The sequence below is a fragment of the Miniopterus schreibersii genome (assembly GCF_964146895.1).
Source record: "Miniopterus schreibersii genome assembly, chromosome: 10".
In the NCBI taxonomy this organism is placed as follows: Eukaryota; Metazoa; Chordata; class Mammalia; order Chiroptera; family Miniopteridae; genus Miniopterus; species Miniopterus schreibersii.
In genome coordinates, this window is record NC_138110.1 from 59,757,811 (window position 1) to 59,783,594 (window position 25,784).

At 57.6% G+C, this 25,784-nt stretch overlaps 2 protein-coding genes across 8 annotated transcripts in view; one reads left to right on the forward strand and one right to left on the reverse strand.

Annotated features, from left to right (window-relative positions):
- TRPC4AP (transient receptor potential cation channel subfamily C member 4 associated protein) overlaps positions 1-953 on the forward strand; it is a 59,625-nt gene extending 58,672 nt beyond the window's left edge. For 2 of the 4 annotated variants that reach the window (XM_081148918.1, XM_081148919.1), the window contains exon 19: positions 31-953. In XM_081148918.1, the coding sequence (XP_081005044.1) occupies positions 31-168 (138 nt within the window). In that variant the 3' untranslated portion in view covers positions 169-953. The other 2 variants (XM_081148916.1, XM_081148917.1) reach the window with 1 other exon arrangement.
- MYH7B (myosin heavy chain 7B) lies at positions 918-24,529 on the reverse strand. Of its 4 annotated transcripts, XM_081148914.1 has the most exons (41): positions 24,365-24,520; positions 22,726-22,832; positions 22,405-22,548; positions 21,741-21,897; positions 21,462-21,489; positions 20,338-20,434; positions 18,182-18,205; positions 17,935-18,027; positions 17,736-17,799; positions 16,607-16,705; positions 16,022-16,125; positions 15,737-15,875; positions 15,350-15,468; positions 15,118-15,267; positions 14,722-14,892; positions 13,382-13,561; positions 13,164-13,296; positions 13,002-13,078; positions 12,501-12,588; positions 12,202-12,319; positions 10,530-10,653; positions 10,288-10,424; positions 9,264-9,519; positions 8,065-8,307; positions 7,403-7,579; positions 7,151-7,296; positions 6,721-6,811; positions 6,256-6,645; positions 5,006-5,132; positions 4,800-4,918; positions 4,513-4,709; positions 4,021-4,370; positions 3,752-3,876; positions 3,534-3,649; positions 2,670-3,066; positions 2,470-2,595; positions 2,214-2,384; positions 2,025-2,129; positions 1,850-1,945; positions 1,216-1,353; positions 918-1,130 (listed from the first exon to the last, which is right to left on the reverse strand). In XM_081148914.1, exons 1-41 carry the CDS (start codon positions 24,453-24,455, stop codon positions 1,119-1,121), a joined length of 5,826 nt encoding a protein of 1,941 aa, XP_081005040.1. In that variant the 5' UTR covers positions 24,456-24,520; the 3' UTR covers positions 918-1,118. The 4 variants fall into 4 exon arrangements, with proteins under 4 accessions (XP_081005040.1, XP_081005041.1, XP_081005039.1 ...); XM_081148915.1 differs by lacking the exon at positions 20,338-20,434 and having other exon boundaries at positions 24,365-24,529; XM_081148913.1 differs by lacking the exons at positions 918-1,130; positions 1,216-1,353 and having other exon boundaries at positions 1,555-1,945; positions 2,214-2,387.
- Between the last annotated feature and the right edge of the window lie 1,255 nt (positions 24,530-25,784).

Sequence of the window (25,784 nt, forward strand, 5' to 3'; positions counted from 1 at the left end):
GCGCCCCCCAGCCCCTCTCTCTTTGCCCAGAGCTCCTGCATCAGCTTCTCATACTGGAAAGAGACCGTGTCCATCCTGTTGAACCCAGACCGCCAGTCACCCTCTGCCCTTGTCAGCTACATCGAGGAGCCCTACATGGACATAGACAGGGACTTCACTGAGGAGTGACCTTGGGCCAGGCACTCCTCAGGAGGCTGCTGGGCCAGGGCCAGCGTGGGTGAGCGTGGGTATGAGTGCCGCACGCCCTGCCATGTCTCCACCCCTCCCCTGCCTTCCTGCTGCTCTCTGCCTACCCCAGGTCTTCAGGTACAGGCTTGGTGGGAGAGAGTGTCTAGAAGCCCTTGGCCCCTGGGTCCGAGGGCCCAAGGTCATTGGGGAACCTTAGTTCCTTCGAGATCTCCATGATGAGGACAGGGGCGCTATGCCCACCCCTCCTTCAGAACCTTGGGGCTCTGGCCCACCCAGAGGTAAGGAGACTTAAAAATAGCTCTGTCTGAGCTCTGCCCAGTCTCTTGGCCGTCAGTCCTGGGGTGGGGAGGGAAATATGGGCACCCTCCCCCAATCTGTGAGCCAAGCTTGCCCTGGCCTTTGGACCCAGGCAAAGGCTTCTGAGCCCTGGGCAGGGGTGGGGGACACGAGAGAATGCTGCCTTCCCCAAGCCTGCCCATCTGCCCCTCCCTCGTTTTCCTTCAGCTCCTCTGGTTCTGTTTGCTCATTGGCCACTGTATTCATCCCAAGGGGTGCCCCAGAAGTGAGGGACCTTTTCCTTCTATCCCTTGGGGCATGGGGTGGCTGTGTCCTGCCCCTGACCCAGGGCAGCATCTCCTACCTGAGCCCAGACACACAGGAGCCTGCCTGGGAACACACCCTTGGCCCCTCCTTGTGTTGCCAATTTATTAACAACAAATAAACCAATTAAATGGAGACTATTAAAGAACTTTATTTTAAATGACTGCCGTGGACCTGACTTCTGTCTATGGGACCATGTGCCCCCCCCCCCCGAGCCGGAGAGAATAAGGGAAGCGGACGCGGTTCCAGGTTTATTCCAGGCTCAGCAGGTGAAGAGACAGGTGAGGGCAGACAGCAGGTGTCCCTCTTCAGAGCCCAGGGCTTGGGCGTCACTCCTTGCGCTGAGGGGAGAAGGCTGGCTCAGTGAACTGTACCACCTGCCCCTCCCCCCTTCAGGGGCAGGGTGGTGCCCCAGGCTGTTCTTACCTTGGGGCCCAGGGCGTCCCGAGTCCGTGCCCGCAGCTTGTTGGCCTGGGTTTCTGCCATGTCTGCCCGTTCCTCCGCGTCATCCAGCTCGTGCTGGGCCTTGCGATACTTGGCCAGGTTAGTGTTGGCCTGCTGCTCCTGGGACACAAGCAGGCTGGTTCACCCTTTAGTAACTGAGATGGTCAGTCCGGTCCCACCTCATCGCAGAACGGGTCTGGCTTTTCCTGGTCCTCCACTCTGCTCCCACCACCACTGCCCATGGCCCTTCCACCCCCCTCACCAGTCCCCATAGCAGGAGGAAGGGGTTGAGACACTTCTCAGAGGTATCATGCGCCAGACCTGGACCAGGAGGGGAAAACACATGGGCTCCCTTCAGAGACAGGGCTGGGTCTCATCTCTGCTACTAGAGCTGTGGAACTGTCTCTTCTCGTGGGGACAGCAGGGTCAGGAGCTGGATCAGTGCCCTTCGAGGGATCCTGCCTACACACAGCCAGCACTGGAAGCCAAGGCCCCCAGATGGAGGGAGGCTGGCGACTGCTGACCTCTTGCCTGGGGCAAGCCTTGAAGTTGTGTTGCCACGGGCGTCCTGACCTGTCAGTACCAGGCCCCGGGGACCCAGGCCCAGTGTGCTCACCGCCTCCTCAAACTGCCGTTTGTAGCTCTTGACCTTGCTCTGCAGCTTGTCCACCAGGTCCTGCATGCGAGCCAGGTTCTTCCTGTCCTCCTCGGCCTGCGCAGGTAGAGGGGACTCAGGTCTTGCCCGGACTAGCTTTTGGGCCACCCCTTTTGAGGTGGACCTAGTGACCCACCTGGTACGCAAGCTCCTTGACCCGGCGCTCGTGTTTCCGCACCCCCTTGAGGGCCTCCGCATGCTTCTTCTGCTCGGCGTCGAGCTCAGCCTCCAGCTCCCGCACCTGTGAGCAGCCAGGTGGGCCTGACGCCAAGCCTGCCCTCGCGCTGCCCACTGCAGGGGAAGGGACGGGGGACACCTCACGCACCTTGGCCTCCAGCTTCTGCACCTGCTTCTTCCCGCCCCGAAGGGCAGCTTGTTCCGCCTCCTCAAGCCGCGCCTGCAGCTCCCGTACCGCCTGCTCCAGTGTTGCCTTCATCCGCTCCAGGTGTGCACTGGTGTCCTGCTCCTTCTTCAGCTCCTCAGCCATCATGGCTGCCTGCTGGGGAGGGGTAGGTGGTCAGGAGCTAAGTGGCCAGAGAAGCCCTTTGGGCTCAGCGCCACCGTCGCTCTGCCGGCCTCACATCGGTGATGGCCTTTTTGGCCTTCTCCTCAGCTTCCCGCCTCTCCTGGGCAGCCTCCTCCACCTCCCCGCTCAGCTGGGCCAGGTCCACCTCTAGCTTCTTCTTCTGGTTCAGGAGGCCTGTGTTCTGGGAGGAAGCAGAGCCTCAGAGGCGGCCATCGGGCAGCCACCCTACCCATGCCTGTGCATTGCTGTCCCCACCTGTGAATGCAGGAGGTTGAGGCGCTCGGTGGCCTCCAGCAGCTCCTGCTCTGCAAGCCTCCGGCTGCGCTCGCCCTGCTCCAGGGCAGCCCGAAGCTCCTCCAGCTCTGTCGCCAGCAGCGTGCCCCGGCGCTCCAGGGCCTGGGCCTGCTCCCGGAGCTCAGCTGCCAGCCGCTGCTCCTCGTCCCGCCCTGCCTGCTCCTCCTTGAGTTGGGCCTGCAGCAGCCGGGTGGCCGCCTGTGCCTCCGTGGCCTGGCGAGTGGCATGGCCCAGCTGCAGCTCCAGGTCATTGAGGTCACCTTCCATCTTCTTCTTGAGCCGCAGTGCCTCGTTGCGGGCCCGGGTCTCTGCGTCCAGGGAGGCCTGCAGGGACTCTACCGCCCGCTGGTGGTTGCGCCTGTGGGAGAGTGGAAGGTAGTGGGTGTCTTGGCCATAGAAAAGCAGGTAGGCACAGCACCTCACCTGCTCTTACAAGTGCCCAAGGAATGCTGGAGACATGAAGCCATTTGGGGATTAAGTAACTCATCCCCCCCCTAGTGACTTCCTGTTCCCATCAGAGCAAGTTCACAGACAAGAGTGAGGCTCTGGAGCAGACAGGTGTTGACTGAACTCCGGCTCTATCCTGACTGTGTCCCTTGGGCAAGTCCTGTAGGCTCCGAGATTCACCTCCAGACTGGACAATAATCCTGACCTGAAAAAGCTGAGTGGAAGGGGCAACCGTGTTCCTGACACTGCACAGCAGGGCTCAGCAAATACTGCTTTCCTTCTTTTCTCACACTCAGGTGGCTGGGATGGGAGGGGCTGTTAGCCCTGGAAGGACAGATAGACCCTGGTGGTAGGTGGGGATGGCCCTGGCCCCCATACCTCAGGTTAGTGCACTCCTCCTCTTTCTCTGCCAGCTTCCGGTCCACTTCCGCCTTGACCTGGGATAGCTCCAGCTGGATCCGCAGGGTCTTGGTCTCCTCCAGCTCCAGGGCCCCCTGGGGTGCAGAGTAGGCTGTGTGGGCCCAGGGGCCCTGAGTGTCTTAAGGGAGCAGGGCGGCAGTGGGTCAGTACCCACCCCACCCCTGGCCAGCCCTGACCTCAGCCTCCTCCAGTGCAGCCTGGAGCTCGCTCTTCTCGCCTTCCAGGGCCTTCTTGGCTTTCTCCAGTTCCTGGATGCTCTTCCCACTGAGGCCGACATGGTCTGTGAGGTCACTGATCTCCTCTGCAAAGTGAACAAGGCACTAAGGGGCCACGTCATAGCTCATGCTCCAACCCAGGCCACATCATTCACCCCTAGTTCAGGGCGACTGGTCCAGGTGCTCCCAACGACCCCAGTGCAGCTCTTGGACCCTGGGCTGGGTCGTACCCTGTAGGTTCTTGTTCTCCCGCCTGAGTGTCTCCAGGGCCTCGAGAGCCTCCTCATGGCTGTGCCGCAGCCGAAAGAGCTCAGTGCCCAGGCTGCGGGCCTCCCTCTGGGCCGCCTCCAGCTCCCGTTGAGTCTCCGCCTCCTGCCGCCTCCGCTCCTCTAGTGCCCGCTCCAAGTGCCGCTGCTTCTTGTCCAGCGCGGCAGCTGCTGAGGTTGCCCGCTCCAGCTCCAGGGTCACGTCCTCCGACTCTGTCTGCAGCCGCAGCTTGGCCTTCTCCAGCGATGAGCACTTGGCATGTGCGGCCTCTACTCCCTCCTCTGCCTCCTGCAGCCTCAGGGCCAGCTTCTTTCTAGGCCATGGGAGAAGACAGGGTCTGGACCGGGTGGCAGAGCAAGACTGGCAGAAGCATGGCCCCCATACCTCCCCTCTCCCCATCAGGGCTGAAGCACGGTCGCCCTGTGTGGCGACGGCCTGGCCAGCAAGGTTCTCACTTGGCCTCCTCCAGCTCCTCGGTCCTCTGGATGGCGTCGGCCTCGTACTTGCTCCTCCACTGGGCCACCTCGGCATTGGCCTTGGACAGCAGCCGCTGCAGCTCGGCCTGGGCCTCGGCCTCCTCCTCGTGCTGCTCCCGCAGGAGGTCGCAGTCGTGCCGCAGAGCCTGCACAGCGTGGGCCAGCGCGCTCTTGGCCTGCGGGGACCCCTGTGACCTCAGCATCGGCTGGCCCAGTGGCCCTGATGCCCACACTGCCCTCTTCGTGGCAGCCAGTGACCAGCCCACCTTGCTCTCCTCCTCCAGCTGCCTCCGCAGTTCCTCCAGGCTCTGGGTGGCCGAGGCCTTCCCACGGCTCAGCTGGCTAATCAGAGACTCCTTCTCCTCCAGCAGGCGGCTCAGCTCCCCTGCAGGCCAAGGGGCGAATCGGCGAGTCAGGCCGTGAGGGGCAGCCCTGAGGCCCTGGGGTGGCCCATCGGAGCCCCTGGCCTCACCGTTCTCGGTTTGCAGACGTCCACGCTGGGTGCTTGCGTCCGCCAGCTGCCGTTGCAGCTCCTCCACCTTGACCTTGGCCTCACTCAGCTGATCCTCATAGGTCCGGCACAGCTTCTCTGCATTGGCCTGAGACCCAGGGTCAGAGGTCAGGACAAGTTTGTGAATCAGAGGGCAGGATCTACAGCTGCCAGTCAGACTGGACCTGGGATGGGGAACTAGAAGCCTAGACATAGGCCCAGGAATCAAAGAGAACAGTGCCCCAAGTTCAGGGTCAGAGATTGTACTGCTGGGCTAGTGCTTAAAAGATGGACATCAGAAGTGAGAAGGCTGGCCCTGGCCAGGTAGCTGAATTGGTCAGAGCATCGTCCTGATACACAAAGGTGGTGGGTTCGATCCCCGGTCAGGGCACATAGGAGAACCAACCAATGATGCATAAATAAGTGGAGCAACAAATCAATGTTTCTCTCTCCGCCCCCTCTTCCTCTCTCTAAAAATAAATAAATTTTTTTTTTAAATGTGAGAAGGCTAGACTAGTCCTGAAGCCAGTGGGTCAGGATGAATTTAGGATACTAAAGTCTGAAGTCAGGGACAGTGGTCAGAGTCCAGCTCTCAGAATTAGATGGTACCAAGGTCAAGGGTCAAGGTTGGGTGCTAGACTCAGAATAGAAACAGAGCCAAGACAGTTAGGTCACAGTTCACAGGTCAAGGGCTGAGAAGTTAGAATTAGTTGCTGGGTCGAAAATGACCTGGAGGCCTGGCCGGATGTGGCTCGGGTTGAGCGTCTCGGTTGTGGCTCCTGGGAGATCGCGGTTCAATTCCGAGTCAGGGCGCATGCCCAGGTTGCGGGCTCAATTCCCAGTGGGGGGGCATGCAGGAGGCAACCAATCAATGACTCTCTCATCACTGATGTTTCTATCCCTCTCTCCCTCTCCCTTCCTCTCTCTGAAGTCAATAAAGATATATTGAAAAAACCCAAAAACACCTGGAGTCAGGTCATTGAGTTTCGGAGTCAGGGTTTGAGGTCAGGACTAGAGTGGGGTTGGAGTTAAATGCCAGGTGAATCGGTCAGGGGCCAGGCAGGACCTACTGGGTCAAGACTAGTGTGGGGTCAGTATTGGCATGGGGTGGCCAGGGTTCAGCAGTTGGAGGCAGATTTGGTCTAGTCAGGATGGCTATGGGATCAGAGCTAGGGGTCAGGTGAGGATGCTGAAGGCGGGTCAGAGGTCAGGATCTGGAAGGAGACAGACACCTTGCCACGGGCCAGGGTCTCCACACTGGCTCCCAGGTCATCCACCTCCATGCGGAGCTCACTCTTTTCTTTTTCCAGCTTCTGCCGCACCCGCTGCAGACTATCCACCTGCTCGCCCAGCTCAGCCGTGCTATCTGCCTGCTTGCGCCGCAGGGCGGCCACGGTGGCCTCGTGCCGCAGCGCTGCCTCCTCCAGTTCCCGCCGCAGCCGCCCCAGCTCAGCCTCGCGCTTGCGGCAGCCCTCTCGCTGCCCAGCAGACGCGCCGCCAGCCTCCTCCAGCCGCTCGCTCAGCTCCTCCAGCTCCCGGGCTGCCTCGGCCCTCTGCTTCTCCACTCGGGCCCGGGCTGCCCGCTCGGCCTCCAGCTCCTCTTCCAGCTCCTCTGCCCGAGCCTGGGGCAGGGGGAGGCAGCTGTCTCCTCTGTGAGCCTATCACACCGGTCCCCACCCACCCTGCCCCCCACGCACCTGCAGCTCCTTGATCTTCTTCTGCAGCTGCGCCCCGAGGAGCTGCTCATCCTCCACCCGCAGGTTCAGCTGACTCAACTCAGAGTCCTTCCTGGAGCCCACAGCAGAGCATGAGCCTGCCCTGGTCCTGATTTCCATCAACCTGCCGGGGGCTCCCCAACCCCCCGCACATACCCTGCACCCAAAGCAGCCCTAGGTGACCTCACCCCTGCCTTCCCTCTCAAGCCCTAGCCTGAGAGCCTGGCCAGGGCCCTTGTCCAGGGAGGGCAGGACACTGCCCCCACCACCTGGTGACCCCCATCTCAACCCTCCATGTGCAACCTCAGCAGTCATGTGGAACTGACTAGAGTCCAGAGGGAGCGGGAAGCAGGTGCAGGCTCAGGGGGCCCCTGCCGGCCGGGGGTAGGTCTGCTGCCCACCCCACACCTACTTCTTGAGCTTCTCCTCCAGCTGCTGCTTGTCCTGGGCAGCGTCTGTCACCGACTCCTGCGTCAGCTTCAGGTCACCTTCGAGCTTGCGCTTGGCCCGTTCTGTGTCCATGCGCAGCTTCTTCTCCTGCTCCAGGGAGCACTCCAGCTGTGCAGTGGGGTGGGGCAGACCCGCTCAGCCACCGGGCACAGCCAGGAACCCTCCCTGCATTCCCGGTACCACCACTCGGCCCTCTGATGTGGCCCTGACTCACGTCTTCCACCTGCTGCTCCAGCCGGAGCTTGGCCTTGGCCAGGGCGCTCACACGGTCCTCCTCGGCCTGCAGGTCACCCAGGACCTGCTGGTGGGCCTCCTGCAGTGCCTTCTTCTCCTTGGTCAGCCTAGCCACCGACTCGTCCAGTGCCGCCATCTCCTCCGTCAGGTTCTTCACCTGGTCCAAGGCCAGCGTCACAATGGGGATGTCCCTCCCACACTCTGGTCTGAGCAGCCACCCCTTCCAGTGAGCAAGCAAGTCCCTTCACCCGGAGCCTCATTTTTTCATCCTTAAGGGATGACAGTACCATCCTCCCTGAGTGAACGACACGGGCTGTTGAAAGGGTTCAATGACAGAGGGCGTGCGAAGGCGCCTGGGGGGTGCAGGGCTGGGGAGATGGGGTTCCTGCCCTCAAGGAGCTTGCAGTCCAGGATGGATGACAATGCCTAGCGTTTCCTGAGCACCTACTGCCTGCTGGGCCCTGTGAGCGCTAGCGAAGACTAGTTACACACTGAACCCTCACCCACCCCAGTGGGGTAGGTACTGCGATTAACCCCACGTGACGGAGGAGGAAACAGGCCCACAGAGAAGTGACCTGCCCAGGGCTCCGCAGCAGGGGCCTGGCAGAAGCAGGAGGGGCGCTGGCAGCCGCCTGGCCCCACCTTGTTCTCAGTGGCCTGCTTCTCCTTCTCGGCCTTGGCCAGCGTCAGCTCCAGGTCGTCGATGTCCTTCTTGAGCTCCGTGCACTCATCCTCCAGCTTGCGCCTGCGGGCAGCCAGCTCGGCGTTCACCTCCTCCTCATCCTCCAGCCGCTCACTCAGCTCCTTCACCTTCCCCTCAAGCTGCACCTTGGACTTGATCAGCAGGTGGCAGCGCTCCTCAGCATCTGCCAAGTTGTCCTGCTCCTAGAGGGGCACAGAAGGTGAGGCAGGCCGGGCAAGCCAGCCAAGGGGCCGGGCTGGGCCCTGGGGAAGCAGCATGTTTGCCCGCGTCAAGGCCAGACTCAGCTGGGGCCGGGGACCAAGGAGTGCCTGTGCGCCGCTCTTGGCCCTGAAGGGGCTCAGGCGGGATGAGGGCCTGGGTGGAAGGATGGGCAGGGGCAGAAGTGACACCTCCAAGAGGGGAACGTTAGGCTGGGGACAGCCCAGAGTGAGGCCCAAATGAGGGCTCTAGGAGAGAAGCACTGGGCTGAGGCCTGAGGAGGTGGGGTGGGGACCAGTGGGCGTCCAAGTCCCTGCACAGCCGTGGGGTGCCAGGTCCTCTTCCACCTCACTGTTTCCTCACTGTGCCAGGCGGCCTCACTGCCAGGCGGCCTAATGTCGTCCTGCACTAGCAGGTGAGCTTTGTGACCACAGGCCCATCTCTGACTTCCCCACAATGTATCTCCAGAGCTAGCCTGGCACGCAGGTGACACGAAGTATTTGCTGAAGGACAGACGGTGCTGTGGGCCTGGGGGATTCAGGACCCTTGATCCCTGCCCTCTGGTTGTTACTGTTACCTGCCACCTGGGTTCCCATGGCCCTTTACTAGAGAGGGGAGTAAGGAGGGGAGAACTGGGGAGATAGGGCTCCACTGCAGATGTAGCAGGAAGCCAAGGTAAGGTGGCACAGGGGTGGGTGGACAGGATGTGGGGACAGATAGCCTGTGGCTGGGAAGGCTGGCGATGTAGGAGGCTGAGCGTGGGCACAAGCCCACAGCTTCACCTTGTGGCACCTCTGGAGTAGGAAGATAGATCCAGGTAAGGCCTGGGCACCTGGCCCACACCAGGTCTGCCCTGGCCGGGGGTCTGGGGATAACTGTGGGTGCCAGGGGGTAGCAGATCACTGAGGAGAACCCTCCCCCCTTCTGCTCCTCCACTCACTGCCTGCAGCTGCAGGGCCAGGTCATTCTTTTCCTGGGTGATGCTGACGTGTGTCTCCTCCAGCTCCTGTCGCTTGGCCTCCGCAGTTGCCAGTGCCCCTCGCAGCCCCCGTAGCTCTGCCCGCAGGGCCGCCAGCTCCTCCTCGGCCTGTGCTGAGCGCAGCAGCGGCTTCATCTTAAAAAAGAGCTTCATCCATGACCAATTCTTGACGGCATTGAAGGCCCGGATGTTCCACTGGATGGTGAACAGGGCATCCCTGGGGATGGGCAGTAAGAGGTGATCAGAGGCTGAGTGCTGTTCCCTTCACAGTAACAGCCCTGATGTTCCCTGAGCACCTTCCCAGGGCCACGCTCTTCAGGGTATGAGCTTCTTTAATGCTCTCAAACACCCTCCCAAGTAGGTCCTAATGCCTCTGCTTTACAGGTGAGGTTGAGGGAGAGGCCCTAGGTCACACAGGTATGCCTCCAGGGACAGGGCTCATGGGCCTCGAATGTCATGGTGGCCCTTGCATGTGTTCCAAAGATACCAGGAATGGCGAAGCCACTGGGTTCTGGGATCAGACCGCCTGGGCTCACATCCCCACCTCCTCCCTTTCCACTGCTGGCCAGCTGTGACAGGACAGTTCTGACTCAGACACCCCCTCTGCTGAATGGAGATAATAACCATATGCATGTCTTAGGACCATCCCATCCTTTACCGAGATAACGCACATAAATTCCCCTTCCTGGCACTTAAGAGTCTTGGAAAACACGAGATGCCATTATAAACACTCTGGGCCACACACTGGGATGGCCTGGAGTGGAAAGATCAGTGCTTTACCCTGACTTTTGAGGTGAGGAAATGGAAGCTGGGGGGTTGAGGGGCACAAAACAGAACGTTGCCCCTCAGAGACACCCCAACTAACTATAGGGGTAATCTGACCCACAGGATAGTATGACAGGGCTCAAAGAGCCTGGTGGTTCCCTGAGCCAGGGGACAGTGGTCCCACCACAACCTCTGTCCTCTACCCCCGTCCCACACCCACCTGCCTCCAAGCAGGCGCTGGTACTCAAGGCGCATGAGGCGGCCCCGGCTCCGCGCCTGCAGCAAAGTCAGAACCTTGGCCAGACGCTGGTCACGAAGCTCCTCCAGGATGCCTAGAAGCCCAGCCTTGAAGAACACCTGGGTGGGGTGGGGCAACAGGTATAACCTCCAACCACCAGCATGTCTCCTGTCCAGTATGACCACCCATGCATGGGGTCAGCCCTCACTCCTGTGTGCCCTGACCTTGGTGTGGCCAAACTGGTACTGGGTGTGGTCGATGTCCAAGGAGCCTAGCAGCTTCTCTGTGGCCTTCCTGCTGTCCATGAAGGTGTCATCAGGGATGGCACTGGGGTTCAGGATGCGGTACCTGGGACAGCAGGGAAAGGCTGGTGAGGAGGGGGCTGGGCAGGGAGCCAAGGACTAAGGAGGCTGGTGCGGGGAATGGGGGAGTATTTGACGCTGGAGCAGAGGCTTCAGGGGACACACATGAACAAGCTGGCAGGGGAAGCATCGCAACACTAGGGGGTGGGTGTGTTCTTCCGAAAACCCTCGGGTTGTGTTTAAATATATTCAGTAGTTCGGTTCTTTAGAAGCTGCAGTGCTTACAAAAGACTTGCAGCACTTTTATAATTTTTTTAAGGAGCTGATATAGTATAGCATATCTCAAACCAGAGGAATATTTGGTAGACAATTCTAACCAACAAGTGGACACTCTTGCATGTGTGCACAGGGCTGTGCACCTCAGGTTGGCTGTGGCCACACTGAAGGAAAAACCCTAGGAACACAAAAGGCCCCACACTAGGGACTGACAAGGAAAGCAGGCACCTGGCGATGGGGTATTTCACAGGACGTCGCTACACGTTCATCCAAAGCCACAGAATGTATGACCAAGAGAGACCCCGAGTGTCAGCTGTGGACTCGAGGTGGTGACGATGAGTCGTGTAGGTTCGGCAGTGGTAACAAATGTGTACGGGGTTAGGGAGAATATGGGAAATTTCTGTACTTACCTCTTAATTTTGCTATGAACCTAAAACTGCTCTAAAAAATAAAGTTTTAATTTTACAAAAAGGGTGATGATACAGATTTATCCCTGTTGATAAGGAACAATCTCTAAGACGTACGGTGACGTGAAAAAACAAACTCAGGCATGTGTGTCTGTGTGCGCACACGTGCAGTATTTGTATGAACATACATGTATAATGGTCAGCCTGGATGACCAGTTACTTCCGGAAGGGGAGGGAACTTAGGCTGCTAGTTGCCTGACAAAACCAAACTGATAAAGGGCGGGGAGGAGCCAACTGTACTGACTGAGTGCTCACGAGGGGCCAGGCGTGATGTAGGGCCTAGTCCATGTGAACGGTCATTCGGTTCCCACATCTGCCCCAGCTCTGCCTGCCCCCAGCTCCGACTAACAACTCCAGTCTCGCCCACGACTTCTCCTCTAGGACATCCACTGGAGACATTTCAAATCTGACGTGTTCAAAGTAGAGCTCAATTCACTATCTCCCCAATCCCCCAAAATCAAAAACCCTGTTTTGGTATCTCAGTAAATCTATCACCAACTCCCCAGCTGCTCAGCCAAACCCCTGGGAGTCCCCCTTGTCTTCTCTCTTATTCTGTATCCGATTCATCAGCAAGGCCTGTTGGCTGCACCTCGAGTTTCCCCCAAGCCTGCCTGTTACTCCCCGCAGCTGGCCCCCAGGTCTCAGCCATCACCATCTCCCACTGGGACTCCTGCTCAGCCCCCTGCCCCAGTCCCAGTGCATGCCCCTCCGTGATGGGAACTGTATTTGGCTCTAAAATGTACCCTCCTCACCCCCGCAGGCTGCTGCCTCAGCCCGGGTGGAGGACAAGGGGGAAGGTGGCTGTGTAGGGGGAGCTGGGGGAGCCAGGGCTGGAGTAGGGAGACACCCACCGTTGCCGGAAGTCGGCATAGAGCAGCCTGTTGGGGAATCCTTGGCGGCAGATCCGGATACCCTCCAGGACCCCATTGCAGCGCAGCTGGTGTAGCACCAAGAAGGCATCCATGACCCCTGGACGGGTGGGAGTTAAAGGAAAAGGTCAGAGGTCAATGGACACACCCTCATGCCTGGAAAAAAGACCAATAGTCCACAATTGGGCATCTGGGGAAGGGGAAGATCCAGCTTCTAGTCCACCCTGGCCCCTTTCTCCAAAGTTCCCCCACTACCACCCACCCAGCCCCAGGGTGACTACCTGGGGTCTTATTCTCATTGGGGACAATGCAACGGACAAAGTGGGGCTGTGTGGCCCGCAGGTTGGTCATCAACTTGTTGAGGTTCTCCTGGAGGCGGGGAGAGGTGAGAAGGCACACAGGGCAGAGAAGCAGGATTGGAAACCTCAGTGGGTCAGCGCGCTAAGGACTGGGGGCAGGCGCCTCCACCTGCCTCCACACAGCTGTCCTTTCACACTTTTCTGTGACCCGCTGCCCTCTTCTGCTCCACTGTGTCCCTGTCACCAAGGTCTTCATTCCCCACCCAATCCCCCGCAGGCTCCCACTCCACCCCCCCAAACCCTGCCCAGGCAGCGAGGGGACGGGAAGCAGCACAGACTTGCTGTGATGTTCACGTGGAGAGGAGTTAAACATCACTGCAAGTCTTAACGGCCTCCCGCCCAGGGTGCAGGGGGCAGAGCGGGGCGAGAACCGGGCTGGAGGCCACGGGGTGAGGCCTGCATGGGGCCCAGGCTGGGCCTCACCTTGTGCAGCTGGGACACCGTCTGGAAGGATGCTGCCTTTTTACGCTTCTCTTTCACACCAGACTTTGGGGGCTCCGCTAGGAGAGGCATGGGACCAGTCACTCCAGGGACGTCGCTCTGTGAGTCCCCTACAGAATGGCAATGTAGTCCCTCGGTACTCACTGGAGCAGGAGCCTGCATAGTTCTCGTAGAGGGTAGCCAAGAGCTTGTTCTGTGACTTTTGGAAGATGGGGACCACAGTCTCATTCAGTGGATCCTTGTTTTTCTCCAGCCAGCCCACGATGCTGTAAGGCACCTGGCAGAGATCAGACGGGTGCTGAGTCAAGGTGGAGAAGCCTGGGGGAAGGTAGTCAAGAGCTGGGGTTCCAATAGGCACCTACCACACCCGCATAGTGGACCACCTCAAAGTGGGCCTGGTATTTGCGCTTCTTGTCAGGCCTTGGCTGCTGGAAATTGGGAGACTTCCCTGCGTGGTTATCATAGAGCTTGGCCCGGAAGCTGGCGTCGGAGGCCTTGGGGAACATGCACTCCTCCTCCAGGATGGACAGGATGCCCAGGGGCTGCGGATGGGGAGCAAGCTTGAAGGGCTGCCACTGTGCCAGGCCATCCTCCCGCAGCACCTCTTTCTGGGAACCTTCCCAAATGCCCCCACCTCAGCCACCTGCTCAGAGACCAGAGGGACAGAGACCAGACCCGCACCCAGGAGCCCCGTCTTCTAAGACAGGAGGAAAAATTTGTACCTTGGCCTTGGCCCTCTTCTGCACAGTTAGCAGCTCTGAGTTGTTCTCTTTGCTTATGAGAATTGTGCAAACTCAAACTGGCACCTCTCTACCCATCAGCCCCAGCTCAATGATCTCATACACACTCACACAGGTACAGTCAAAAAGTTCAAATTTTGGCTTCCTCACTTACTAGCTGTGGGGTCCTTAGACCTCCCTAAGCCTCAATTTCCTAACCTGCAAAATGAGAGAATAAATAATTTATGCTGCTTTAACAGCAAACAAACAAACAAACACCCAAAACCAAAAAATAACTGTCTACCACTAAATAAATGTCCAATGGGAGATTCCAGATATGCATTGTCTGAAACCCATCTGCTGTGTGAACTATTGTGGCTCTTCAATAGCGTTCAATGTTCAAAATACATTTTCAAAGAAAAAGAGAAGTGAGTCTGTGTCTGTGAGTGAAAACAAGGCCCAGGATACAGGGCTTGGAGGAAACGAACCAAAGTGCCAGGATTCTGGTTGTGTGAAGATTGGGGGAAACATTTTTTCCCGTCACTTCTCACTCTTCTAATTTTCTTTGGTTTTCCTTTCTCCTGTTCTTTGCACAATGGGGAGATATATGTAATGTTTCGCAATCAAACAAATAAGCAAGCACACCCTTCACCCCACATCCAGGGCAGTTCTGAGGGCCCAGTGAAATCGTGGCTGCAACAGGGCCTTGTGAGTGCAAAACTGTGTCCACCCACGAGGGGCTGCTGTTGACAGAGCTGGGATGCACTCGCACACTCTCGTTGCTCACACACTCACCACCATGCTTTCACACGGCCTCCAGCACACATTCCCACTCCCACTCATGGCATGTACAGAGACACGGTCACAACCATATACACGCACAAGCTCACTTCAATGCACAATCACACACTTACACGCACACTTGCACGCGCTCGCTCACCGCACCCACGCCCTCTCCCTGCAGTGAGCTTGCAGGGCTCCACCTTCTCGATGAGGTCGATGCAGGGCTGCAGGTCCAGGCCAAAGTCGATGAAGACCCAGTCGATGCCCTCCCGCTTATACTCCTCCTGCTCCAGCACGAACATGTGCTGGTTGAAGAACTGTTGCAGCTTCTCGTTGGTGAAGTTGATGCACAGTTGCTCAAAGCTGTTGAACTGCAGAGAGAGAAAAGAAGGAAAGAAATAAATTTTAAAACACAAAAACTGCAGAGAGGTGCGGGCTCAGCAGGCCTCCTTGCAGATGGGGGACGGAGGCCCAGGGCAGAACAGGGATGTGCCTGAGTTCACCCCAACCCCAGGCAGAAGCCCAGAGCTCCTGCACCCACCCACCCATGGTCCTGCACCCTGGAGAGCACAGCCTGGGGTGTGGGCTGTTGTCACCTCAAAGATCTCAAAACCAGCGATGTCCAGGACCCCGATGAAGAACTGCCGGGGCAGCTTCGTGTCCAGTGTCTGGTTGATCCGCGACACCAGCCACCGGAACAGCCGATCGTAGGTGGCCTTGGCCAGAGCCCCCACGGCAAACACGACCTGGAGGGATGGGTATGCTGGGCCAGGACCCGGCAAGGGGGGACCCTGCCCCCAGGTGGGCCCTGGCCTGTGAGCAGCTCACCTGCTCCACGCTCTGGCCCTTGATCACGTACTCATTCCCCACACGCACTCGGGGGTGCAGAAGGCCTTTGAGGAGGTCCCCACTGTTGACTCCCATCAGGTAGGCGGCCTTGTCGGCACCTGGCAGGGCACATGGGTGGGGTGAAGGGGAGGAAGTCAAGAATTTAAGCGCCTGGGGGCTCAACTGGCCTCAGCCTGGCATGAGGACAGGGAGGTTAGGAGGGGTCAAGCTCAGGGTCTACAAATTGTACAGCTCAGGAAGGTGAGGGTCGGGTGTTGAGAAGCCAGGGTTATAATCGGGGCCAGTTAGGACCGAGGTCCAAGGTTGTGGACAGCGTTAGGGTCAGTGGTCATGAACAAGCCTTTGGGATCAGGGCTGGGCCCTCACTCTCGGTGCCATCGGCCTCAGCCTGCTCCTCCCGCTGCTTCTGCTTGAACTTCATGTTGCCGAAGTGCAGGAGGGCACCTACGATCTTGTAGCAGGCGCACTTCTCATCCACACTGAAGCCCAGGATGTCCATGGCATGCTGCAGTGGGAACGGTGGGACCAGAGAAGTCTGGGCTCCTCCAGGGTCCAGCCAAGCTAAGTGCCTTGAAACTGCTCCCTGATCCCTACCCAGCCCCACGCGGCCCACACTGCAGGCGCCCCACTCTGCTCCCACCCCAGACATACATCAGTGGCCATGAGCTCTTCCCCATCATCCATGTTGTCCACGGTGATGACGCCCTGGCTGCAGAAGTGGTAGTCGTAGGGATTCATAGACAGAAGCAGCATGTCTGGAAACACGGGAGAGAGGGTGGGTCCGGCAGTGTTCACCTGGCTCTCCTCCTACCCCCATCCCAGCAGAATCCCTATGTCTTACGCATCCCCCCACCGTTGCTCACGCCACCCCTCTGGCCCAGACCCTGTGCTGGGGCACAGCGAGGACCAGGCTCTGCCCTCAAGGGGCTTACAAGAGAGTGGAGCTGGGCCTAGACAGAGCCATTGATCCTTCCTGGTGCTGGGTAGGGTCTCTAATCTCAGGAGAGCAAGAGGGGCAACTTTGCAGAGGCAGTGGCACTACAGGGTCAGTTTCCTGCGTGAGAGAGGGCTCAGCAACAACCAAAAGTCCTGGGAAGGGAGTGGGGGAACAGAAGGGGCTCAGAGGAAAGACTGGATGTCACGGACCCCAGAAGAGTAAGGGAATAGACATCCCAGGGCCTGGAGAGATGGGGACAGGCAGTCTCTGTGCTCCACGCCATCCACCCGGGCCCTCACCCTGCAGCTCTGGCTTCTTGCCCGAGAGGATCTGGTAGTATACGTGGTAGCCACGCTCCCCGGGCAGCTGGAAGATCACCCGCGACTTCTCCAGGAGATCTGGGAGAAACAGCAGCGCTGGCCTACTGGCCTCTGCACCTCCCCAGAGCGATTGCCCCAATAGGGCTGAAGGGGCAGGGCAGAGGCGTGGGTGAGGGGCAGGGGTGTGTGTGTGGAGGGACTGCTGCACGTATCTGCACATACTAAAGTGTGTCCCTCCGTCTGTGCACATCACAGTGTGGGAATGTGTGCGTGTTGGTCTATATGCCATGTGTAATTGTGTGGGTCTGTGAATGTGGGTGTCTGTAGGGGGTCTTCATTTGTCCACTCTTTCACCTATGCTTTCATTCCTTCACCCACAACTGTACTCCTTTCCTCCCGAGGTGCTGGAGTACCAGCGTGTGTGTGGAGCAGAGCCCTGGTGTGTCTGATGTGTCGGTCGGGGTATGAATTACGATGTGCCCTGCCCATCACCATATATCTGTGCTTATCCATCAGGATCTGGCCATGAATCCCAAGGTGGGCAGCATGCAGTGTGAGGCCCCTCTGTGCATGTGGCCAGGGCACCCCTCTGTGCAGCTGGGCTGGGTAAGGGGTGATGGGCAACAATCCCCGACAGCTGTTAGGAGGGGCTTCCAGGAAGAATGGGGACTTGATGTGTAGAGATAATAAGGCTGGGTCAGGAGGGGCACCAGTCCACCCTGCTAGGGCCAGAGAAATGACACGTGGGGTAAGAGCCCAATCATAAAGAGCATGACTAGCCAAATAAGGATTTGAGTCTCCATCTTAAGGTGATAAGATCTAGGAAAGATTCCTAAGCAGGAACACAATGGGGTCAGATTAGTATCCATGAAAAGGTCATTTTGGCTGGAAGGTCAAGCAGAGGAATGCAGGCTGGGAGGCCACGCGGAGGCTGGTGGAATATTCCAGGTGGAAGTGAGGTGGCCTGAGCTGCGCAGTCACCAGGGGATGGAGAGAAGTGCCTGAAACAGGCGGGAGCCCCAAGGACTTGACGGATGCTCAGTCAGAACAGAAAGACTCTGGCCAAGGCCTCTGTCCCTGTCCCATCGGGCCCCTCGCCCAGACTCACAGCTGTCAATATCCGAAGATGCCAGCTTCCCAGAGGGCCCGAAGTGAATGCGGATGAACTTGCCCTGTGGGCAGAGGCGCAGCCCAGTCAGAGGGCCCAGTCGGTGCTGCCCATCAGCCAAGGCTCCCACCACCTCACGTCTCCCTGCTGCTGATCTCGTCCCACCCACCCACCCACTTTTCCCGCTGTGGCCACTCACAAAGCGAGATGAGTTGTCATTCCTCAGGGTCTTGGCATTACCAAAAGCCTCCATAGCGGGGTTGGCCTCAATGATTTGGTCCTCGAGGGTACCCTGGCAGGGTGAGGGGTGCTCACTGACTGGGACACCAGAGCAGCCGTCCCAGGTATCAGCCCATCCCAGACAACCTCTGGTTGGGAAGGGGCAGGCAGGGTTCCCAGGACCCCATAATTGTTAATTGTCCCACTCACACTGGCTCCATACTTACCCCAGTCTTTGTTGCCAGAAATTGCTGGGGCGAGAAGGAAGACAATGTTAGAGGGTGTGAGGTCTCACCAGGTGGGGGGGGGAGGGGGGGGAGGCAGTGGTTAGCAGGACAATGAATGTTAGCCCTCTCCCCCCACCCCAGGCCTCACCCTCCCAGGGCTGTTACAAGGAGAACTGCTAGAAAGTAGGAGCAAGCATGGCAGGGGGCTGAGTCTGGGGGATTCTTCGTTTGCAGCCATCCCTTCCCATTGCGTCTCTGGCCTCTTTCATATCCCTTCATTTCCCACACTCCAGGAAGTAGCCCCCGCCCCAACCCCTGGAGGTTCCTGACTAAATTCTAATCCCCTTCAGAGGCCAGCTCAAGTGCCCCCTCCTCTAGGAAGGTCCCTGATGCTCTATGGCTGGAAGAGATCTTTCTTTCGCCTGAACCTTCTTACCCTCACCCCCCTCTGTGAGCCTTCTGCACACCGCTCCTTTGTATTGTGATGATTAGGCACACCTTCATGGCACAATTAATTTGTACTCTTACTATTATTTAAAATGGCCCTGCCAGGAGCCTACTCTTACCCTACTTTGCAATGAGGAAACGAAGGCTCAGAGCAGGGAAGTGACCTAGTCAAATCCACATAGTAAGTGGGGCTCAGAGCAGGCCCTGAGCCCAGGCATCTGCCTCCCATCACCCCTACCGCCACCCACGTGTCTCACCTAGAGGGACTTACTGAAGTGAGAGGTCCCCCCCACTGCCCTCTCCTGGCCCATCCTTGTCTTCCCTCCATTTTCCTTTCCTTCTCCTGTCTGCCCTGGATCCTAGCAATCTGGGGGCACTGTAAAGGGAGAAAGGAAGAATGGATTCTAAAGTGGCCAGTGCCATGCCTCCAGGGAGCCCAAGACTTAAACAATCCCCCCACAGATATTGTTAGGGGCACAGGGGCAGGAGGGAAATGGCAGGAGCCTGTCCCCTGGGCTCCGCTCCATATAATCTCAGCCAAAGCTTTGGAATAGGGCTCTCTCTGACAAAAGTGGTCAAATTTGGGGCCAAGGGGTGGGGAGGTTGATAAGGCTTTTAAGTTCCAGCACCCACAGCCCTCCCCACTCCCCACCCCTACTCGATGAGGACTCCTCTCTGAGCAGAAGCCTCCCTGCCCCTTCCCAGCTAGCCCTGGCCTCTTCCTACCCACCATGCCTGTCACAGGACCAAGCCCCAACTTTCTGCAGCATCCTCACATGGGGTTTGGAAGATGGGGTGGGGAGAGGAAGGAGGAAAGAGTACCCAAAAGTCAACAGCAAAAACAAAACAACAAAAACAACCACCACCACAACAACAAAACACAAAAACAAAACAAAACTGAAATAAAAATCAAAAACCAAGAAAATCAAATGGGGAAAAGAAAAAGAAAAAAAAAGAAAAAAAGAAAAAACTTAAAGGGGTTGAAAAGAAAAAAGAAAAATGCCCCAGAGTAAAGCAAGGCTCAGCAGGACCGGGAGTGGGGGCTGCGGGGCCTCGGGCTCTGGAAAGAAGAGGCAGCCCACTTTGGGGGTGGGTTAGGGGAGGCGGCGTACACAGAGATCTAAACCACTGGCCTGGGGGTTAGGAGTAGATATTGTACCTCAAAAACAAAAGCAAAACAAAGCACTGGCCCCCCATTGTTTCAGAAATTTTCAAAAACCATACAGAAATCAGGGGGTGCAAAACTGCCCCACCCTTGCTGTTGAGAATGCCTAGTGCCTTTGGCTCTGGCTAAACACTGCTAAGCCTGCTTGTCTGACTGACAGCAGGTAACTCTCTTTGATGCGTGAAAACCAAGTAAACAATCACTTCTTAGCAGAAGCGGCCTGTCTGGTAAACTCTCTCAAAATATGAAGGTCACAACGAGGGGAAACTACATCAGGACTTTAGGGGGAGCGATGTGGTTCCACCCCTGTTACAGGTGGGGACACTGAGACAGCCTGCACTGGGTGGCACACTGTGGCACAGACGGCCAAAGTCTCTCTGGTCAAGCCTTGCTCAGGCCAGAGTCCCCCACCAGGGTGGAAGGCTCAGGCAGGGCTGGATGCTCTGGAGAATCAAAAAAGAAAAAAGGAAAAAAAAAGAGAAAGAAACAAAAAGAAAAACAGTGAAAAGCAGTGGCGAGCGGCGCCCACGTGGGCGAGTCTTACGGCCTTCTTGCCCGGCCCGTCTCCCAGGGCAGCGACGATGGCAAAGTACTGAATGACCCGCTTGGTGTTAACGGTCTTACCGGCCCCCGACTCTCCGCTTGGATGACACAAACATAAGTCACCAATGCCCACCTGGCCACTCCAATTCCTCCAGCCCCACAGTGCCCCCGCCCCGTAAGCAGGGCCTCTCTGCCCTCCCCCAACCCAGCTCCCAAGTTAGGACCCTCAACTCAAAAAAAAAAACAAACCCCACCAGGAGTGGATCAGCCCTCAGAGGTGTTGTTTACAAAGCAAACCAGTGTAGATCACCCCTGTGGGGTGAGAACACACTTAATGTTTACTAAGTACACGTTTACTAAGTACAAATTTAGTGCCAGGCACTGGGCCAAGTGCTTTCCCTGTATTGACTCATTTAAGCCTCAGAAACCCTATAAGGCAGGCACCATCATCACCCCCATTTTAGGCATAAGGAAATGGGGCTGGGAGAAGTTATGTGACTGTCCCTGCTGTGTGCCAGGCATGTACATTAACTTGCTGACTCCTTATAGCTCTGCATGGTAGGTGGGTAGGGTTGTTCTGCTTTTACTGATGAGACTCAGAGGCCAAAGGACATCAGCAGGAGGAAGTGAGCACAGGACTTGAACCCAGGTCTTTCTGGTTTCAAAGGCTTTGCTCTTAGTCATGAGGCTGCACATACACACTCACTTGTGCACAGTGTGCGTGCTGGCTTGGCTGGACGTGAACTTGGCGGGGAAGAATTCTATCACTTTCCCATGGAGGCAGACAAAGGGTCAGGAATAAGACCCCGAGCTAAGGAGAGGGTAAGAAGGAGGAAAGGGAAAGGGACTCTCCACACCCCTTGAGCCAGAATCAGGACTCCCAAGAGATCAAGGTGGGAGAAGACCCAGGCCTTAGGGAGAGTGGTGCTTGGGTAGCCCTCCCAGCTCACTATCCATAAACATGTCTACCCAGCATGGGGGCAGAGGACATGCTCTAATTTAGCTTCAGGTGGTACAAGTCTTGCCCTAAGCACTTTAGAATCAACCCTGGGAGATGATTTTGGTTCCACTCCCTTTCTGCCAGGGGCCGGCATTCCCACCCCATCCCCAGAGCCCCACACTTACGTGATGAGCATGGACTGGTTTTCCCGGTCTGGAGGAAAGGGAAGGAGATACAGAAGTTAGCCAAGGTGAGGGCGGGCCCCAGGTGGCGCAGGCTGGGTGTCCCTGGCGCCGGGCCGCCCCTCCGCCAGCGAGAGCCCGGGATGGGAGGGCCAGGCAGGGCGCGCGGGCTGCGGGCCGCGGGGCTGCGGCAGAACGGCGTCGACGGGAGGGCAGCGAGGAGGGAAGGGCGGCGGCCCGGAGCTGGGGGGCCCAGGGGAGGGAGAGGAGCCCCCAGCTTACTGCGCAGCATGTCGTTGTAGGCGTTGTCGGCCACCGCGTAGATGTGCGGCGGGGCCTCCGCGCGGCGCTTGCCCTTGTAGGCGGCCACCACGGAGGGCGTGTAGACCGGGAGCCACTTGTAGGGGTTGATGGTGACGCAGAAGAGGCCCGAGTAAGTCTGAGGAGACGGCGTACAGGTGGGTTGTTGGAGGCCAAGTTCCCACTCCCAGGCCCCAGCCCTCACAAAACCGTGACCCGCGCAGTGTCCCCAGCGAGCCACTTACCCGCGCCGCGCGACACCCCTGTGGCTGCCCGAGCCGCAGCCGCCCCGCTCCCGCCCACAACCCACGCGCCCATCCCAGCGCCCCACTGCGGAGCCTCGAGCCTCGACCCGAGGCTGAAGCTCCGCCCTACACTCCAGAGCCCGCACCCAGCCCCAGCCCCACCCCCAGCCCGAGGCCCCACCTCGATAACCCCACCTCTACGGCCCCTCAATAACCCCACCTCTATGGCCCCACCTGGATAGTCCCACCTCTATGGCCCCACCTCTATAGCCCCACCTCTAGTCCTGCCCCACTGTACACAGCCCCCCCCTTCTCCACAGTCCTGTCCCCACTGCGCTGTGGCTCTTCCTCTAGCCCCAGCCCCACTGCTACGACCCCGCCCCAAGCAACTCCTGGCTCACGTAGATCATCCAGCGAGCATAGCGCTGGCGCAGGTTGTGCAGCACTGAGGCCTCGTTGAGGTGCGTCATCATGGCCATGTCCTCCAGCAAGTCGAAGCGGGGCGGGTTCATGGGCTGCAGCTCTGCTTCCCGCACCATCAGCACCTGCCAGGGAGGCCGTATAGGGGAGTGGCCGGCAGGCAGGTACCCACTGACCTCCGCCTCTCACCCTCCCACATTCCCAGACCCCCTTTCATACAGAGAGCGGGCTGGGAGCTGCACCCTGGGGGGGGGGGGGTAGGTAGGTAGAGGAGCTAACACCGGGAAAAGGGGCAGCCAAACCTTCTGGTCTTTGGTCTCCACGTTGACTCTGCCCCCGGTAGCCTCCGACTTAACCTCAGCCTCCACATAGGCCTCCTGTTCATCAGGTACCCAGACCCGCTTCTTCCCTGGGTTGAGGGGAGAGTATTGGGGCTTTGACAGCGGCGAGGCGCACCCAGGGGCTGGGGCAGCTGGGGTTCCCAAGCCATGTCCGTAGACCCGAACCCCTCCCAGTATCCCTCTGTCAGGATACAGGAAAACACAGAGTAGGTCCTTCCTGACTGAGGCTCCTGTCAGGGCAAAGCTAGGAGGGTCTCTAAAGACCTTCTCAGGGGATTCCCTGACTGGGGTAACAATCCTTCACAGCCCTGATTATACACTCAGGCTCAGATTCCTGCTTCTGCCATACGTACCCTGTGACCTCAGGAAAATCCCTCATTCTCTCTGCGCCTGTTCCCTCAATGGCAAAATATTGTGGGTGTCTCCTGGGGTCCCATGTGGAGCAGCCCTCAATGTCAGGCACATCATTCTTGGGGGGATTCCTTGGCCTTCATTTCGCTGAAGATTCAAACCCGGGTCTCTGAACCCTGTGTTTTGTATACCTTCCTGCCTGGCCAGCTGGCCCCAGAACTTCAGGGAGCCCATAGGTCATGGTGATTAAAGGCAGGACTCAGGCTGCAGACTACCAGGTTCTGTTCCTTGTCCTGCCACTTACTAGCCAAGTGCTTTAGTCAGGACCAGCTACATAACTTGCAGGCTCCAGTGTTAAAGTGCAGACCCCCTGTTAACAAAAATTATTAAAGCCTGGCCGGTGTGGCTCAGTTGGCTGGGGACTGTCCTGTACACGGAGAGGGTGCCAGTTTGATTCCTGGTCAGGGCACATGCCTGGGTTTTGGGCTAGATCCCAGGTAGAGGGTGTGCAGGAGGCAGCCCATGGATGTTTCTCTCTCACATTGATGTTTCTCTCGCTCCCTCTCCCTTCCTCTCTCTCTAAAAATCAATAAAAATAATTTTTTTAAATTATTAAAAATTTCAAGATGGTGATAGGAGTGTTAAGTCAAACATGAAGTCTTCTGAGGGTAGTGCCCTTTGCAGATGCAGAGATGGCACACCCATGAAGCTGGTCCTGGCCCTGGTCCCCACCTCCCCAGGTTGAGATCCTGCATGGAAGGTCATCTGCTCTGGGCCTGGCACACAATAAGCACTTGATACACATTGCCTATTGTTATTATTGTCCTATGAACAAACCCGGTCATAAATAGTAGTCTTTATTCCTGTCCATAGTAAACAGAGGCTTTGGCTCTATGGAAAGCACTAAAAATAACTCCAGCACAGGTTTTTTGGACATGTGGAAGCAGCCTGCACCCACACCAATCACTCTCACCTCAGAGGCCCCAGGCTCTAGCCACAGACTGCAGCTCTGGGAGGCAGATGGTATTGTCCCATTTTACAGAGGAGCAAACCGAGGCTTGCTCACAAGCACAGTGATGTACACAGAACTTAACCTCAGGACCCCAGGCTCTGAGGGAAAGGTCCAGGGTTAAAGCTGTCAGGCCAGAGTGAGTGCTCCTTCAGCCCCGAGCTCAGTGTCACCCTCCCCACTCCTGGTCTAAGTCCATAAAGACTTCTCTATGGTGGTGCCCTCTCCGCCTTCACTTACCATCCCATGGGACAGTGTGCACCTTCATCATCTCCTGGTAGCCCTGGCGGAGGTAGCGGGCAGACTCCCCGAGTTCACTCACATCCATCATGGTGGTAGCACTGAGAGGTGGAGGCTGAGGGACTAAGAATCTTGGAGGTTTCAGGTGGTCCAAAGCAGCAGGCACTGGAAGGTGGCAGTGAGAGAGGAACTGAGGGACCAGGGGCCCCAAACTGGGGCATGATCCAACAATCCACAAGACCTAGGTGATTCCCTGGGGCTCCTCATCTCAGCCTCCCTGGTGAGCCCCCAATACACACACACACACACACACACACACACACACACACACACACGCACACACACACATACACACATTCACACTCACACTCACACACACACTCAAACGCTAGAGCATCCTCTCCCAGAGATATGGACAGACATTCATACCAACCCATAAGCACCCTCACCCACTGGCCCACCTGTCCCTCCTTCAGCTCCAACCCCAGCCCTGATCACCCACCTCAGTACCATGGTGAGGTCTGGAAGCTGGGCTCCCCCTTTTATTGCTGCTGTCAAGGTCAGCGCGGAGGAGAGCTATGTCAGCAATCTCCACGTGTCACAGCCCCCCCAGCCTGGCCACAGGACACAAAAGTCAAATTCCCTTTTATCTCCACCAGCACAGCCCCTGGGCTATTTTTACCCCATTGTCAGGGGAGCACAAAGGCTGGAGAGAGACACTCCACTGAGAGACAGGGATACTGGGATTCAGAGACTGACACAGGGCAGGGACAAAGCAGTGAGAGATTTGGAAAACTGAGGGGCTTTGGGAGCAAAACTGAGTCACAGGGAGTATAATACACCCAGAAAAAGACCCACAACCTCAGAATGGAGAGCAAGGAGACCCAAAGAGGGGGAACCACAGAATGCCTTCTGGGACTATTTAATCCAACTTTCTTTATACATCCAGGGAAACTGAGGCCCAGAGAAAGGAAGGCACTGGCCAAATTTCACAGATAAGCAGTGTCAGAAACCAGGTCAAGTGAGACATCCCTCTCCAAGCACCTGGATGCCGTCTCTTTTCCTGACTTCTAGCCCCATCTCTCTGGAGGCTCCTGGGGAAATTACACATAGAGAAAACCAGACATGGGACGACAAACATAAAGGAATGCTTCAGCTGAAGAGAAAGGAAATCGAGGAAATTTAGACCAATTAGGAGCCCCTTCATACTCTGACATTCAAGATTCACAGGAAGCCTACTTCCCACTCTTAGCCCCCTTCCACACCCTACTTTCAACAGGGGTTGGGGGTGCTGGCACTTAGCCTGATATGGGCTTTGGAATGTGTCAGGGCACTTCCAGGCTCTCCTGTCCATCATCCCATTCAGGCCCTGGTGACACCACAGAATTTTAGAGTCAGACAATCAAAGGATCCAGGAACC

What these genes read in the sequence shown, in the direction of transcription:
- MYH7B (XM_081148912.1), bottom strand. Translation starts at nt 24,455, where the DNA reads ATGATGGATGTGAGTGAACTCGGGGAGTCTGCCCGCTACCTCCGCCAG. An exon ending in CTATGCAGGCTCCTGCTCCA is followed by an intron (nt 13,079 to 13,163) that starts GTGAGTACCGAG and finishes TGCCTCTCCTAG; the next exon opens with CGGAGCCCCCAAAGTCTGGT. An exon ending in TGGCCCTGCAGCTGCAGGCA is followed by an intron (nt 8,308 to 9,263) that starts GTGAGTGGAGGA and finishes GTGCCCCTCTAG; the next exon opens with GAGCAGGACAACTTGGCAGA.